The sequence below is a fragment of the Haliotis asinina genome, chromosome 15 (genome assembly GCF_037392515.1).
Source record: "Haliotis asinina isolate JCU_RB_2024 chromosome 15, JCU_Hal_asi_v2, whole genome shotgun sequence".
Lineage (NCBI taxonomy): Eukaryota > Metazoa > Mollusca > Gastropoda > Lepetellida > Haliotidae > Haliotis > Haliotis asinina.
This window is the reverse complement of record NC_090294.1, coordinates 23,894,876-23,911,503: the sequence shown is the minus strand read 5'-3', so window position 1 is coordinate 23,911,503 and position 16,628 is coordinate 23,894,876. Positions and strand designations below refer to the sequence as shown.

General features: G+C 36.7%; 1 protein-coding gene across 4 annotated transcripts in view; it reads right to left on the bottom strand.

The window, feature by feature from the left end:
- Window positions 1–9,333: 9,333 nt before the first annotated feature.
- The window catches only part of LOC137265357 (uncharacterized), a 45,933-nt gene continuing 38,638 nt past the window's right edge, over window positions 9,334–16,628 (bottom strand). For 3 of the 4 annotated variants that reach the window (XR_010954928.1, XM_067800745.1, XM_067800748.1), the window contains 2 exons: window positions 12,550–12,694; window positions 9,334–11,322 (listed from right to left, as the gene is read on the bottom strand). Coding sequence is in view for 2 of the 4 variants with exons in the window: in XM_067800745.1 (XP_067656846.1) it covers window positions 11,311–11,322; window positions 12,550–12,694 (157 nt within the window). In the remaining 2 variants the exon portion in view is untranslated. Of the gene's footprint in view, window positions 11,323–12,549; window positions 12,695–16,628 lie in introns of those variants that run through there. The other variant, XM_067800746.1, reaches the window with a different exon arrangement.

Sequence of the window (16,628 nt, the reverse complement as noted above, 5' to 3'; positions counted from 1 at the left end):
TAGAATATATCTCATCCATTGATTAACATCCCACGCGTCTTTCTTTCGTGAAGTTAACATTAAGTTATGTGAAAGACCATGTTACCTGATACCCATATAAAATATCTCAAAATATATATGTGGCATGACCAGCCGAAGATCCTCAGGACTGGATATTTTATATATGTTAGGACATGGCGTGTATTTCCTTACTTTAATTCGCCGATGGGATTATTATATCTTAGCTGATATCTCAATCCCCAACCCGTCCTGGTTTTGCTTTTAAGACGGCCCCTCCTGATTCCTTTTGTTGGGATAGTGAGACTCCATGGTTGCTACCTCCTTAATAGTTTCAGTGTGAAAAGTATTATGTTTTACGTCACCTACCACTTATAATGAAGCTAAGTCTAATTTCAAAGTGGGCATTTAAAAAGTGCCCTTTGTAATACAATATAAATCAAACCTGGTCTTCCATGTCAGCGAACGCCTTCACCACAAGGCTTCCCCGCCATCACAGTACACAGCAAGTCTGAAGGATGAACACAATGCGACACTCTGGATAAAACAATGGCCATCTACAGGGTAGACTAAGATAATGTACATTATCAAACCTGCACAGCAAACATATGCATCATTAGTACTGAAAGTTTTGTCAGCTTTCAGGACAGTTCTGGCCATGTCAAGCCAGTCCTGACTCCTGCCTTTCTGATACGTGACATAAATAACGCCATTAAAGTGTCCTCCTGCAATCCATGTGTTAATCAGCTCTGCCTTTGTGATGATTATTTGAAATAAACATTGCTTCAGCAAAACCAGTGTGTTGGTGGTTTAAACTGTGGGTAGTTTGTGAGAATACATATTAGAAATTGGCATCTTCAGGTGCAGGCGCTTTTAACCAGTACTAAACCCTAAAACAGTAGCAGTCCATGCTTGTCTTAAGAGGCAAGGATTGTTTGACAACTGTTTAACATCCCAATAGCTTAATTGATGCTCATGCTGTCATTCCCTGGATTGTCTGGTACTGACTTGACTATTTACACACTACCACCATACAGTTGGAATACTGCTGAGCATGGCCAATAAACAGCCAGTAGTAATCTGCACCAGAACAGCCCTTACCATCTTGGTCAACTTAATGCTTCTTTCAACAAGCACACCACAATAGTACAACCAAGAAACCCAACATGACAAAAAGGGAAACAAGCTTTAAAAGGAAGAAGAAAACAGTATATATTTATGTATGTTTTATTTATACATTATTTTGATACAAGCAATGTACATATGAAACTCCAGATGTATCTGAGAGAGGGGCCTGTCTGCAACATGGCCCTTCCCTGACAAAAATCAGATCACTAAAACATCTCTCAAAATTAAAATCCCTTTTCCATAGCTTCTGTGTCAACATTTTAAATAACATACATGTAACACCCCCAGCACAATTGGAAGTGAATACAAATTTCAATGACAGATTGCTATTTTCATTATATGGCAATGGTTAATATACATTATCTGTGAGAATGACCTAAACTTTCACAAAGATGGAGTGTCCAATTTCTTAATCATGCCTGCGACAACTGTAAAAATTCAGCTGAATGCCGGTATGTGGATCTGTCATGATCGATGCTGTTTTCATCAGATGGCAATGGAAGTGAGAAGGGGAGTGTCAAATTTCTTTTATCAGACAACCATAAAAACAATCACTATCAGTACAGTAATCTCTTACGATTTGGTGTTACCGTGCTTACAAAATATTGGTTGTGTGTTCTAATCATATACATTTGAACATAAGCCTGCTTACTTTCTATGCATATTTCTCCGACAGTTCAAATTCTGAATTCAAACAAACATGCTCCTCAAAATGTCATCCAATACACAGAGGAGACCATGGTGGTCTGACTGAAAAATCTAAAACATAAAATCAGTCTCTTTGTTTGTTTACTTTAAAAAAATAACTACACAGAAATGAGGCATTTATTCACAAAAGATGCTGTCTCGCCAAAATCTTCAACACGTGATAGAAGTTTTCCAACACTTGCAGTACCAGTAATTTTTTTTCCACTGGCTCTGATGCTGCCCTGCTGAAAACATTACATCTGGTGGCCTATAGAGCACTAATCACATATGTCATGTATTGAAACTTTTATCTGGTGTTTAATGACTGTCATAATATATACCCTCTACACATTCTCCACAAGTGCTAGGTTTTGGAAGTGATGTCATCAGACCCAACTTTCTTACGACAAACTAAACATTGGATTTAAACAACTAATCCAAAAATTCTTCAACACAGATCTTATTTCAAATCTGTATCCACATCCAAGCTTCTCCTACAAATATTTATTCAAAGCAAAAATCTGGATTTTATAAATTTCTAGCAGGAAATGAATTTCCCCAAGAATGCAGACAAAGGAAAGAAAGTATTTTTATGACAAGGCATTCGTCTCAGGACATCTGTAACAAGGCATAATCAGTCTGTGGGGTTATACATTGTGTGCATGGATGCACAGAAACAAACACATCCCACAGGATTTCAATAACATTGATTGTACCCACAATGCATCAACAGTAGTGACAGCTTCCTGTTGTTTGATCCGTCATACGTGACCCCTGTCCACATGACCATTGATTCACAGGTGGGATTAGAGGAAGTATCAAACCATCCTGACTGCAATAACCCTAAAATTGAACTTACCAGTAATTCAAGACCCTCATAATGCTTACAAAGGTCACAAAACCTCAATAACAAGGTGTTCATGCCCCCATTGAAGTGAGTGAGTGAGTTTGGTTTTACTCCGCTTTTAGCAATATTCCAGCAATATCACAGCGGGGGACACCAGAAAATGGGCCTCACACATTGTACCCATGTGGGGAATTGAACCTGGGTCTTCGGTGTGACGAGTGAACCCTTTAACCACTAGGCTACCCCACCGCCCCGACACTGCTTGAAAGTGTAAATGACAGTAGTATGGTTTTACAACACTTTCAGCAATATGACAGCCGAGGACACCAGATACGGGCTTCACACCTTGTACCCATGTGGGGAATCGAACCCATGTCTTCAGTGTGACGACCAAGCACTTTAACCACCAGGCTCCCTCACCACCTGGTAAATGACATGAAATATGAGCATCCTGCAAACTTAAATCCAAATAAGGGCATATTGACAATTTGGAGCTGGGTATGTAAAACGAATGGAAGCATAAACTGGATAATGACAGGCGGTATTAGAAGTAAATGTCAAATGTTCAGTTTTACTCAGAACCATGTCATGTTAGTGAAAGCATGACCATGACGCAAGTATTTCCCTGTCAATCAAAACTATATTCACCTGGGTAGTGAACATAACTAGCAAGAACTTGCTACAAAATATTGAAAATACAAAGCAATGAATGTTACATACGGTCAAAGAACAGTCAAATGAAATTGTGACAAGCATATTCAGATGCTACAAACAGTAGCAATACGCTTTGATCAGTGTCAATAAATATTCACCAGGTACCATCTGTTCACTTCAGTTACTGCTCTCAGATGTACTTAACATTTAAAAGAAGTCAAATGTAACATTTTTTAGAAGACATAAAAAAATATATATAAAGATTGCTAATTGGTGTCCTGACAAGTATTTGAGTTACCACAGGTAGGGCATGTGACACACTACTGAATTTAATAAGCTCATATTCCGATCAACCTTAAAGTCTTTCAGAAAAAAACATTTGATCACAGGATTGTCTGGTCCAGACTCCATTATTTACAGACCACCGCCATAAAGCTGGAATATTGCTGAGTGCGGAGTTAAACAACACACCAACCATTCAATCAGAAACCATACACAATAAAAGAAAGGTTTTGTTTGAATGCCAAGCACTGTGGAACTGCCAGCAGGTAATATGTTGGGAATGAATTACCACACACAGCAGTAGTTGTAGTTCATTATTAATACTGGGACGAAGTCATCTTCAGAAAGTATCAACAAAAAACAACCATTTGTGGAATAAAACACAGGCAATCTGGGAAGCAAGTCACCACTTGATCTGTCCAACTAAATCAGTGACTACATATGTTTGGATATTGTTGCAAAAAGAAAACGATTTCTTCAGATTTACAAGGCAGAATATACTGAATCAGCACAGAAAAAGTTGGACAACAAAGTAATATCACATTGGATTTCTTGGCACTTAGACAACCTTTCCACATATGACCACATTCATTTAGATGAGAGTCTTTCTATTCCTGAAACAGTGCTCTCTCCATGAAGGTATGTACAACACTCAACTGTTTATCTTGTTACTGGATAACACTAAACAGGGACTGGGGATAACAATTTCAACACAAAAGACAATAACCTATGCAACACAACTGTATTCATGAGTATACACCTGTAGATATGACTGTTTTGGTTTGTCTACTTTTCCTTACACGGACACAACAATGAACTCTTCTGGTTATTTAAATAAAGACAACAGACCAGCTTCAATTAATTCCCTACAATTAATCCTCATCAGTAATAAAAGCAGAACCGAAAACTTTGTGCCAACTGCTTCCTGAATACTGCAACATCAACAATGGCATGCGTTTAGGTGTTTTGAAATGGTCAAAAGCTGGGAATAATGTTAAGGCCAGTTATATTTCCTCAAAAATGGATTCACCAGTTATATTTTTTCAAAAAATGAGAAACAAAAAAAATTATATTTCCACGCAGAAAAAATAAATCCTAAGGTTTATGTAATATAAGTGAAATACTCTTCAAATCAGTGTGAAACCTACACTCACTTTATAAATTTTTAGTTTATATAAACAAACCAAAAGAGTTAACATGGAAACTCATGTGGGTTTTTGCTTTGACTGGTGATTTTGTTATTTCATTTTTTTCCCTCCTGCCTTTAGGTTTTCTGAGGACAAAAATCCATAAAACAAGAAATATAATTAGTCTGGCCTAATATTTGTCAATGGGAAAGTTGCACAAGTGCAATGTGGAAGAGTAATTTAGTTTTTCCTGTCAGCAAAACATAGAAGGGAAAAACTGCAGTCATACAGATCTTAGACAGGTCTTTCCAGACTGGTGCTGACCAACCTTGTCAAGGAAATCTACACCAACATATGTGAACATCCTAGACCGTATCATCAGGAGGAACTTTAGGAAGCTTTATATGAAACAACCAATAGGGATACAATAGCAAATCAAAGAGCTTTTTCAACCTTTTAACAGACTTTTCAGTGTTTTACAATTACAAAACACATTTGGACTTTCAGTTTTATGATCTCATCGTTTGGTCCATGGATGAAAGACACTCTAACAAAACATGTAATGGTATGTTGTCAAATTTTGTGCAGCAGTAGTTTTAGGAATTGATTTCAATGACAACAGGTGCCAAAACTGCAACAGTAATCATCTTCTTGGCTGTAAACTGACAAGGACCCTGGCATGTTAAATGGATGCAACTATGCACCGAGAAGACATTAGAGGACAGTGACCTATTTCAGGTACAGAAGTATGGGCAAGATACATGGACTAGAACACGCACACATGCACGCATGCACGCACGCACGCATGCGTGATGAATCAGACTGGCATCATACACTTTCCAAGAATATCACTGCAGCCATCTGACATGGGCAGATGACACCCAGGTCAACAGAACATGCATGAATTACAGTTCATCTGACTATCATATATTACCGTAGATAAGCCGAATTTTGAGGACCGAAAAAAAAGCAGTCTGCAGAAGGAGGTCTGCTTATCTATGAGACACAGTTTCATTAAAGTATTTTTCAGGTCATCAGTGCCCTGTCATGGTGATCTTACAGGTTAGCGGTACACCTGCCTGGAAGCTTATGACGATTACAGCCACTTTCTTATAAACGATAAATAAAATACACATCAAATTATAAAGTTTTCACCATTTCAAAATGTCTTGCTCTTAGTCATTATCAAGTTTCGTACCTACATGAAACATACCATTCTGACACTGATTTTAGGGGTCAAGTTGGGGTTGGCTTATCTATGGCATCGGCTCATACATGGTAATATACAGTAAGCCTAACCAACAAAAGCAGCATGCAGACTGCTTAGAGGTCAATTTAAGATCTTTGTTTATATTTTTATAGAAAACAAATATTGATGGCACAACTAATGTACCTGAAGAACATTAAATTGTACACTTCTTTGGGACATTTTCAGGTATATATATGAAATCACACATTTTAAGAAATTCATAACACATCATATAGTAGTAATGCTTTAAAGAAAACATTGATACTAATCAAAATTTAAACAAATAAAACTCAACTGAGTTTCAGGAAATCATAAAATGAAACATATTGTTCAACAGTGTACCCAATTTGAGTTTTCATTATAAAGTTCTCATATGTTAAATTCTCCACCACTTTGATGGAGGAAAACATTGTAAACAGGAAAACATCAATGAAAGTAGAAACTCAAAGAAACATACTGTTGCATAGGTGGGTTAGTATACAGCAGATATAACAGATCAGCATTATCAATTGTATAGTACAGTACCATACACATACCTGGTTGTCATGACAACTGTTTTGTACATCAGCTCACATCTTTAAAGCAATGCTTTGGTACTTTTGTTATTTCAGTAAACCCCCCATAATTCAAACCCTTCCTTTTCCACAAAGTGATCTGTGAGATATGACTGATGCAAGTTGGATAGTTACCCCAGAACTGTCACACAAAACTAACCCAACAACAGACCCACTTTGACTGATCTGATCTCACTCCGACCTTGACCTATCCAACCAGTCCTACCTTGACTAACCCAACCAGTCCTACCTTGACCTACTCAACCCCAGTCTGACCTTGACCCAAACTTGACTGTCTACAGCTAAATTCCTTTGTGCTTCTTTGTTAGAGCATAGCTGTGAGAAAAGTAAGGGGAAATACTCTCATGATACTGTGCATCTTACACTTAAAATATCCATGTGTTTGGTATTACACAACAAACATGTTCACCATACGTTCTGCTAATGTATCTATGAAGCATATAACTAAAGTCACATCCCTGCTCTTCAGATGTTGAAAGCAGGGTGTATTGCCTACAGTCATTTCTTCCAGATCAGTAGGTATCTGACAACACGTATTCCCAGGTATCAAGACATTGCACTGATAACTGCAACATCAACCACTGACATACCATCTGTACATTCTGGTGCTCGCCATGGCTATTTCATCTATGTATCACACCAATATCTTTATGAGCTGGAGAGACAAATGAAATTACTTTAGAAGACTTTTTTCTGCAGAGCAATGTCCTTAGAAATCTGGCAGAATAATCAGTTTTCTTTCAAGATTAACTGTAAGAAAGTTAGATGTTACTCCTATCAAGGATGGTGAAATAGCAAGATTCTTGATCCTAATATCTGTGTCATACCTATCACCTGAATTGGTTCAGTCCAATTGTTGGTTTAGTGTAACTGTAACCAACCAACATGTGGGACGATGCTCCTCGAAAGTTGGACCGGAGTAACCACAGAAAGGGACAGATTGAGGTACACCTTGCCTCATGGTCTGGTTGTGGTTTCATGCCACACTCAGCCTTATTCCAGCTATATGTCAGACACCCTGCACCAATGTTTTTGCAAAATGTTGTGTGTTTTGTCCGGTGGGTGAGTATGATTTTACGTCACTGTAAGAACAATATGATGGCAGGGGACACCAGAGACAGGCTTCACATATTTTACCCATGAGGGAAATCGATACCAGATCTTCAGCATGATGAGAGCACATTTTAACCATTAAGCTACCCCACCACTCTGACATTTTGTCAAACAGAGAGAGTTCCGTTTCACGCAACCCATAACAGTACTTCAGTTGAATCACAGCACATCAGCATTATGTAGGAAATTAACAGAGGAAGCAATGCAGGTCATCAAGTCTTGTGCTAGAGCTGACAAGAAACGTATCAGGCCAAATCTGGATTTAGACTCACCAACACAAGTTTCTGGTTCAACCAAAGGACTTAATCTGTACTGCAAACTGTAGCGCCTTAGATGACTGGGTCAGCCATGGCCCCCAAGTAATGACAGAAAAGATGTGTCTGCAGTATAAGTTTGTTAACTTCCCTTTACCCTCTTAGAACAGTACTCCAGAGATTGGCGCCAACCCCAATGTGTTGCAAATATGTTTCATGAATCAAAATTTAGATTTTGACCATAAAATTAGTAGTCAACTAAATGTTAAAATGATGGAATCTGAGAAAGCTAATATGCCACAAATCAAGAGTGAAGTTTAAATTTCACATACCTCCAAAAGCAGATTTCCAAACTGTTACTTGCAATGATTCCAATTCAAATATGTCAATTAATTTTGATGAAGGTAAGTGAAGTCCAAAAATTTACTTAATTGACAAAAGAGATATCTTTTGGCCTTAATCTAAGAATTTTAATGAGTTTCCTCCAAATTTCATTGGAGGCAATTTTACTGGCATAGTTTAAGACTAAAATTCATCAAGACTATGATCAAATTGTTGAGGTTGGCATCTCTGTGACAGTCAGCAACCTGCTCAATGGTTCAAGTGATTATCATTAAAACAATGTACAAGGTAGTCTCCTTGAAATATTCGGCATAACATTTATTAATGAAACTTGACACATCCATATTAAACCAAAATCAATATATGAAAATAGTCATTATTCTGACTATGGCATATAATGGACATGCAGCAATGATTCACAACTTTGGACATAAAAACATTGACTTGCATACAATGGCATGAATTTATTCCCATGATCATTCATCTTACAAAAAAACAAGAGTTATCCCCCTTGTTTCATAACTCTATGCAGGCACATGCTCGTGTTATCATAAACATTTATTATTTTCTGTTTCAGATTATTTTTAGACATTTTATTAAGCAACCTTCAAGTGTACAGCTTGTCAAGTCAACAGAACTGTTGATTTATCAACAGATAAATCGGGCCGTTTATGGTAGGAACTTTTAAACACTTAATAAAAATACAACATATACTAAAGATGAAAACAGTCAAAGTTAGATGAAACTAGTCGAATAATGTCAGATTAGGATGTATCTCTAAGTCACCAAGCGTTTATCTACTTACTGGACCCAACTCAACTGCCACAATAGTTCATCATGAATATCATCATTAAAACTGTTAACAACAAATCAAAAGTAACATATGCATTTTCTCAGAACCATCACCATAAAGGTTCATTCTTTTCACTTTCTTAAAACATTCTGTCAAAATAAAGTAAGTGCACTATCACATCAGCTCTAATGCCACTATGAGGACAAGGCAGGTGCTCCCTTATAAAACCTCAATTCCATCCTTGATTAAAACCTTATCATAAATGTCAATCCATTAGAAAACTGATTTTATTTTTTTTAAATTTTTGAATTTCAGAAAAGAAACTATTCCAGCCATTTTGTAAACCAGTTTTATCAAAATCTCAATGTTCAGAACATTAAAACTGTATCGATAAACATGAACACTTGATAAAAACATACAAAGCAAGGCTGGCCTTTCTCTTCCCTTGATGATAGAGGCTAAACAAAAGTAGCCCTCACTATTGCACATGATAGTGGATGGTATCAAAAGTATCAGTCACAGGGATTTCTGGTCACCTCATAAAGCCATTCCAAAGTATTTAATGATGACTTAATGATGACTACATCTTAACTAAAGTGTCATGATAATCCTGAATCACTTACACCTGTTGGGCTTAGATTGACTTTGTTTGGTTGTTTAATGCCACACTCAGCAATATCCCAGCTATATTGCAGCAGTCTAAATAATCAACTCTGGATCAGACCATCCAGTGATCAACAGCATGAGCATCGATCTATGCAACTGGAGTACAAGGACATGTATCAACCAAGTAAATGAGTCTGACCACCTGATCCTGTTTGTCGCCTTTAACAACAAGCATTGGTTGATGAAGATCAATTCTACAGCAAGCCGTGACTGACATTCAAGAACTCTTGATAATGTGTTGATGTTCCTGATCTACCCACTGATGCCAGTGTTTTATCTCCTTGTAGATTGTTTCTGTGATATATTTAGGCTCGACAGTAGTAACCCAAATAAACTGATTTGAAAGGTGCACTGAAGGTCAGCATGAGATAAAATAGCAAAACAAAAATACAAGGGAAAAACCACATTTTTACCTATCTTGTCTTCCAAAATGAATCCAACCTAATGAATCATCTGACCACGATTTTTAAGCAACCATCATAATAGAATAAAACTGATAATGAAGTCACACATTTATGCAACACACGTCACTTGGTACATCATTACTATTTTTATCATAGTTATTATTGTCAATGTAAAGATAGGAGGGTTTGTTTTTTTCAATTTCTTGATGAAAATTGTGATACTTGCATGAACCAACTGTCAATTTACCTCTGCCAAGCAATAAAATAACTGATGATAAATACGAATAAGAATTATATAAGTGATGATAAAAATGTCTGTGAATTTTATCAAGCTGTTGCAGATGCTGGTTTAATTCAAGCATCTTTGGATGTTGAATGATGAAATAAGCAGTCAATACCATCAAAGTGCTCATAATAAAACCAAAAGAAGACAAAAAAAAAAAATACAACCAACACCAGTTAAGTGAAAGCCATTTTTTCTATCACAAAATCAAGTCAAACAGTGTTACAGATCACAATGATAAAATGTGCCATAGATTCCTATAGTTTACGCTGGGACTAAAATATGGAATTTTGTCAGTTCTTACTTAATGGTATACTTTGGTTCAAACCTGTGATGGACAGAGATGGCCTCTGTATACTGTATACACCTCTGAGTCTTCCCACAACCTAATCACATCCGATGACAGAACAACCTAATGCCCTGAATCAAAATACATCATTTCAGCCTTGGAAAATATTTCACCAGTTGATATCCATGATGATCATCCATGGCAACCAAGACAATATCATGGAACATTTTTGTTTCACAAGTTGCCATCTGTGATGATTTTCCAAGGCAGCCAAGATAATATCATAAAACGTTTCAACTGGAAACCATGGTAACATCCCACCATTTCCTCTTGATGGACTGTCTGGTTACAGTCGCAAAGCTACGTCTTCTGGGTATTTCCTGTAATCCAAATTGTTTGTAACCAGCTTCAGGTCCTAGCCAGGGCAGTGTGCTGCTTTATGTCCCATCACAGTTATCCTGTTAAGTACACAGTTCTCTTATAAGCTGCATATAGTCAAGGGGCAGACTGCCAGTCTTGATGTAGCCACTAGGGTCCTCTTCCGAGGCAGTCTGAGCAAGGCCACGAATGGAGCAAGGGAGATAACCCAATAACAACAACAAATCTTGGTAGATGGTCTGCTATACAGAATTCTGAAACACAAGAGAATCACAAACTCAGGAAGGAGTATTTTAAGATGTACAAGTACAAAGAGAAACTCCTGAAAAAGCTAAAGCAGAGCTCCATGAAAGGTTTAAAAACAAATATGTTATTATCAGGCGACTCAGGATTTCATGAATGGATGGAACCCAGCGGGTGAAACAGAAGATCATGTGAACAAGGGAAAGTGGATTAGATGAAGAGGTGAAACATAAAAAGTATATGATCATTAGGTTAAACAGCAATTTGTATACTGCTTTACTGATATCAGGAACAGAGTACAAAATTATCATCACAAACATAAGTGATTAATTTCTCCATAATTCTAAACATCTGCAACATTCTCACTATACTATGTACATTAAGTCAGGGCCAAACAATCCGAAGATATTCATAGTGTGATCAACCCATTGGGATACCATCACATGGATACCATGACATGCATTCAACCAAGTCATTCACCCAGCCTTACCAAAGGGCTCGATTTAAGAGATGTATACCTGCTTGCACATGGTGCAACCTGAGATGAAAGCCTAGATTCACAAACCAATTCCAGTTGCATTTCATTTATTGTAATATGTAATAAAGGAAATATGCTATTGAAAAATTTAGATTTCTTATTCAGAGTTGTACGCACTCAAATTTTACGAATCTCACCCAAGTGTCTATTGATATCAAATATAAATATTGGCTTGCCAAGGATATATTTAACTGTATCGACAAGAGTTGACAAAATTGATACCGGTAGACATGTGGGTGAGATTCTGTTTATCATCCAAAATCATTCTTCATTAGTTTTCAATGAAACATGTACATCTCTGAACACAGCAGTGCCATTGGATTTGCAGTGCAGTGATGGTATAGCACTGTCATGTCATGAAGTTCATGATGTCATAGCATTGTCTGGGCATTGTGCAAAATCTACTTTCAAAATGACATCTCCTGGGAGATATCGTCTGATCTCACACAAGCGGTATCTCCTGTAGTTTTGGATGATGAACACTTTGTATCCTTGTGTGGAATCGAACCCTTGCTTTTGACATGGCGACCAAATGTTTTAACCTTTAGACTACCTCATTATAATAAACTGTTGACCAAAAACAGTCTCTAGAGCTGTCTTAACAAATTAATTCTAAATTAACATCAAATATTTTCATAAATAAACCTTAAGTTGATGAGAATGATTTTGTCTAGAAAATGCACAAATTCTCAAGTCTTACCTTTTGCCATGGTTTTTTATCCACTCCTTTATGATCTGGCAAATGTTTCCAATGACACTTATCACCATATATACAACCAGTCGTTCTCCAAAAATAGCATTCATCACCATTTACAGGTCCGCTTTGCTTTGGTTGATTTCGTACACTGAAAAAATTTTAAAAAAAACACATATCAAATTCAGCATTCCTTACGCATAAAAACATTTGTGTAGAATGGATGAAAAGTATTTTTCCTACCATCCATTATATGTGTGAGCTTTTATAAGATAGAGCTAGAGCACATAGCCACAGTATGTAGGATTTCATTCAAATAAAGCAGGAGACAGAAGATGTTATATAGCATTTTGTAACTGTGTTTTTATGATTTCTCATGCTTCATGAAGGTATTTTTCCAGAATTCAGGTTTCCTTTTATTTGTTTGCTGCTCACTGTCCACTTCAGCAATATTCAAGCTATATGGCACGGTCTGTAAATGATCAAATCTTGGACCAGACAATCCAATGATCAACATCATGGACACAGATCTACACAACTGGGATATGATGACAAATGTCAAACAAGTCAGTGAGTCTAACCACCCGATCCCCTTAGTTGACTCTTACGACAAGCACGGGTTACTGAAGACCAATTCTAACCCAGATCTTCATGGGTATCAAGACTTGGCTAGGGGCTAGGTCTGTCTGTATCCTCATCTCAACAACCTTCATTTTGACCTAAACAAATGCCTTATCCCAGCCCGATGTACTTAGATGGAATTCCTACCAGTCCTTGTGACCTTTGTCAGTGCAATCACACTTTGTACCCTTATACTGATCACAAATTTCCAATATCTACTTCAAAGACTTTTAATTTTACACAGAGAGTCATAGAGTACCTTGGGAAAAAAACAGCAACAAGAACGAATATTCTACAAGTAAAATGTTTTTGCATAATGTTTCAGTCAACAGTCTGGGTACGTTTGAGCGTGATTTGGTATTTTACGTTAACATGTTATTTCTTAAATTACATATAGTGATAAAGGATCACAAAATGAAAAACAGAGTAGTTGTATGTTCTAGATTCCTTCTATGTCAAAGCTGGATGATGAAACTCCCCAGACTGTCCAAAACAGTTGTTGCTAAAAGCATTTAAAGGGTTTCCATGGCAACCATGGGTGAAATCCCACTCTTAATCATTTTACCCCATGTGTAGATAATTTGTTGAAACATGCTGCTGATTTAAATCTTTTACATTTTGCACCTATTCAGATTACACTTTGTATACACATAAAGCTGTTGTAAAGCTTGGATGGTATAAAAGTCAAGATGTTTGTGTTGTCTAATACAGAACTTCTGTTAACCCCCTGGATGCCGAGTTTTTTTTCAGGCGCACATTTTCATAAAGTTTGAAAAGTGAACGTTGTGCGAGATTTGCGATCCCGTGGCCCAGGTTCTGCGTACGGCTATGAAATTGCACAGACATGTAGAATATTTGATTTCCTATCCGTTGGTATATATATAATTGCGGCTACCTCAGGGGTTTGAGAAATAGACACTGCTAAAAGTTGTTCAAAACTTTTGTGTGTGTTCAAAAACAGTAAATTTCTCAGTTTTTTTATCGTGCACCAATAAAAGCACTCTGCTACGATTTTTTTAATTTGGCATCTTTAAGGAAAGTGTGAGCGAAGAAAATACAGCTTGACATCTGAACGACATGAGTGTATATGAAATGGATGTATGTGCTAATGCATAAGGTAATACTCACAAAATCAAAAATGACCCGCAATAAATGTCAAAAATCGATTTTCTACTATGACGTCAAACGTCGACATAGAGGTCATGCACGTATAAAGATAAGGGGGCATAACTCAGCTATGGTTTACATTAGGTCAATGTAACTCCGATCACATGGAGAGAATTTGCTGTGGATATGGACAGTATATTTTCGTGATGTTTTGTTCACAGTGAACCAAACTATTCCAATACAAATGTCCCCAGTGTGAGAGGATACCTTTTGGTGGTTTCACAATTTGTAAGAAAAGATGCAAGCGTACAACATCAAAAATCAGGCAATAGCGATTTGGATGTCCCTATCCGATACATATTTTAGTTCTTAGATTCCCATATTCTCCTGCCTGTGTATATGTATTTTTATTAATTTTCCATCATTATTAACGGAGTAACAGCCACATTTTCAAACGTAATGAAATAACTGAAAATAATGCGACATTTTAGTTGACGTCACAGCATGTTTTGTGCATTTTGTGACGTCGGAAAAAGACTACTCTGGTTGCTGATTAGTATATATCTAACCTAATTTCCATTCAATGTGTAAAAGATATCGGCTTCTGTGTCAGAATTCAACATTTTTTAGCCAAAATATAAAAGGAATGGTTTTATCACTGAAATAGTGTCCTAAATATATCAACAATTACACGGTTTTACTACATATCTTATTGTGAGCAACACGCGCACCTGCCTAGCATCAATTTAGCTTAAATGAAAATTTCACAACACCTGAATATTCATTGAGTATTCATTTAGGAAAAAGACTTTTCTTCTCATGATTATGAAATCAATTCCCTTCATAAGTATGCAATGAAAGGTACAAAGAGATCGCTTTTTCAGTAAAGAAGTATTAGAAAATGGACGTAATGCTTGTCGAAATTAAGACTTGACCTGATGTATATATTTTTAACAATTTCCTTATAAATATTGTTTGAGTTAGACATTCTGCCATCAGATATATTTTAATCGCATTTGAATTGACTTTATTATCGAAAAACAATGATAATGAATCATGAAACGTTTTGACAAAGTCGCACCTGGTCAATTAATATTCATAATAGTTTTGTCTATAAAAACGACACAAACCAATACAATGAACAAGACAATTCCTTTAAACAGTAGTATGTGTGCTCCTACATTTGATAAAATGTACATCATTTTCATTAATATTATCCGTTTTACTTCTAAGTTGGAATTAAATCGCTGTTTATGAACCTGTTCATATGTAACTGCAATATTTGTCCCAACGTATTGAATATTGCACATCACGTGAACTAAAGCACATGTTGCAGTAATGGCTACGTGTGATCTTCCAACACTTGTGTAGGGGCTTAAAATGTGGTAGAATACACTTACTGAGTCAATTTCCCATGTAGATATTATTCAAACAATCAAAAGCTTTCAAAGAATAAAAACGGATACCTTATATCCACACATGATATGGTGTTGAACATGGATATATGTAGATACTGAAATCAGTTTCATGAAAAAATATCTGAACGATGCGCAAAATATACATCACAATACTATAAGTGTAATCGGAATGGTATGGGCATTGTGTTTACTCTTGTTCAACCGACCTTCACCTCAAAGAAATTGCCTAATATGTGCAACAATGTTGACGTATGACATCACTACCGATGACCGATTTCTTTCAAAATGGCGGCTTCGCTGAGAAGGGTACACGGGATTTTGCGACGACTTTTTGCTTGATTCAGGGATCTTTTGTATATAAATGTGAGATGTAAGTAATCAGAATTATTCTGACTATTTGTGTATTGTGATATGTTCTTATCGTTTACATTGTAAATGACGGAACAAGCCAGAAATGCCGATAAGTACCGTTGTCGTTCTGCGTGATTTTGCGTCAGTCATGGCGTCACGCTGCACTGAAAGTTTGACAGTTTCTTATGAATTACCAAATTATTTCATTGTATCTATTTTCAATTTACTATTTTTTGCCACGATACTCTTCCCCTGAATATACTAAGCGTATGGAGCCATTGTAAGCAATGATTAGTGGGCTGGATGTTGGGAAATTTCCGAAAATGCTACGCAGTGTAAAATTGGAATTTTTCTTTGTTTACATTTCAGTCAAGCGCTGTCTTTCGAGCACAGCGTTCGTTTTCATACTAAATATATTTCGTTTCGTTTTGTCTAGACAGTTGGTATTTGGTGACAAAGACCATTTGTAATTTGATTCTAAGATATATGGGGAATTCAATGATGCATTTGTCGCAGCTAACTATGAAGTATACATGATGTAATGGGCTTCTCAATACCGGCCTTCTCGAAACGTGATTTTGTAAACAC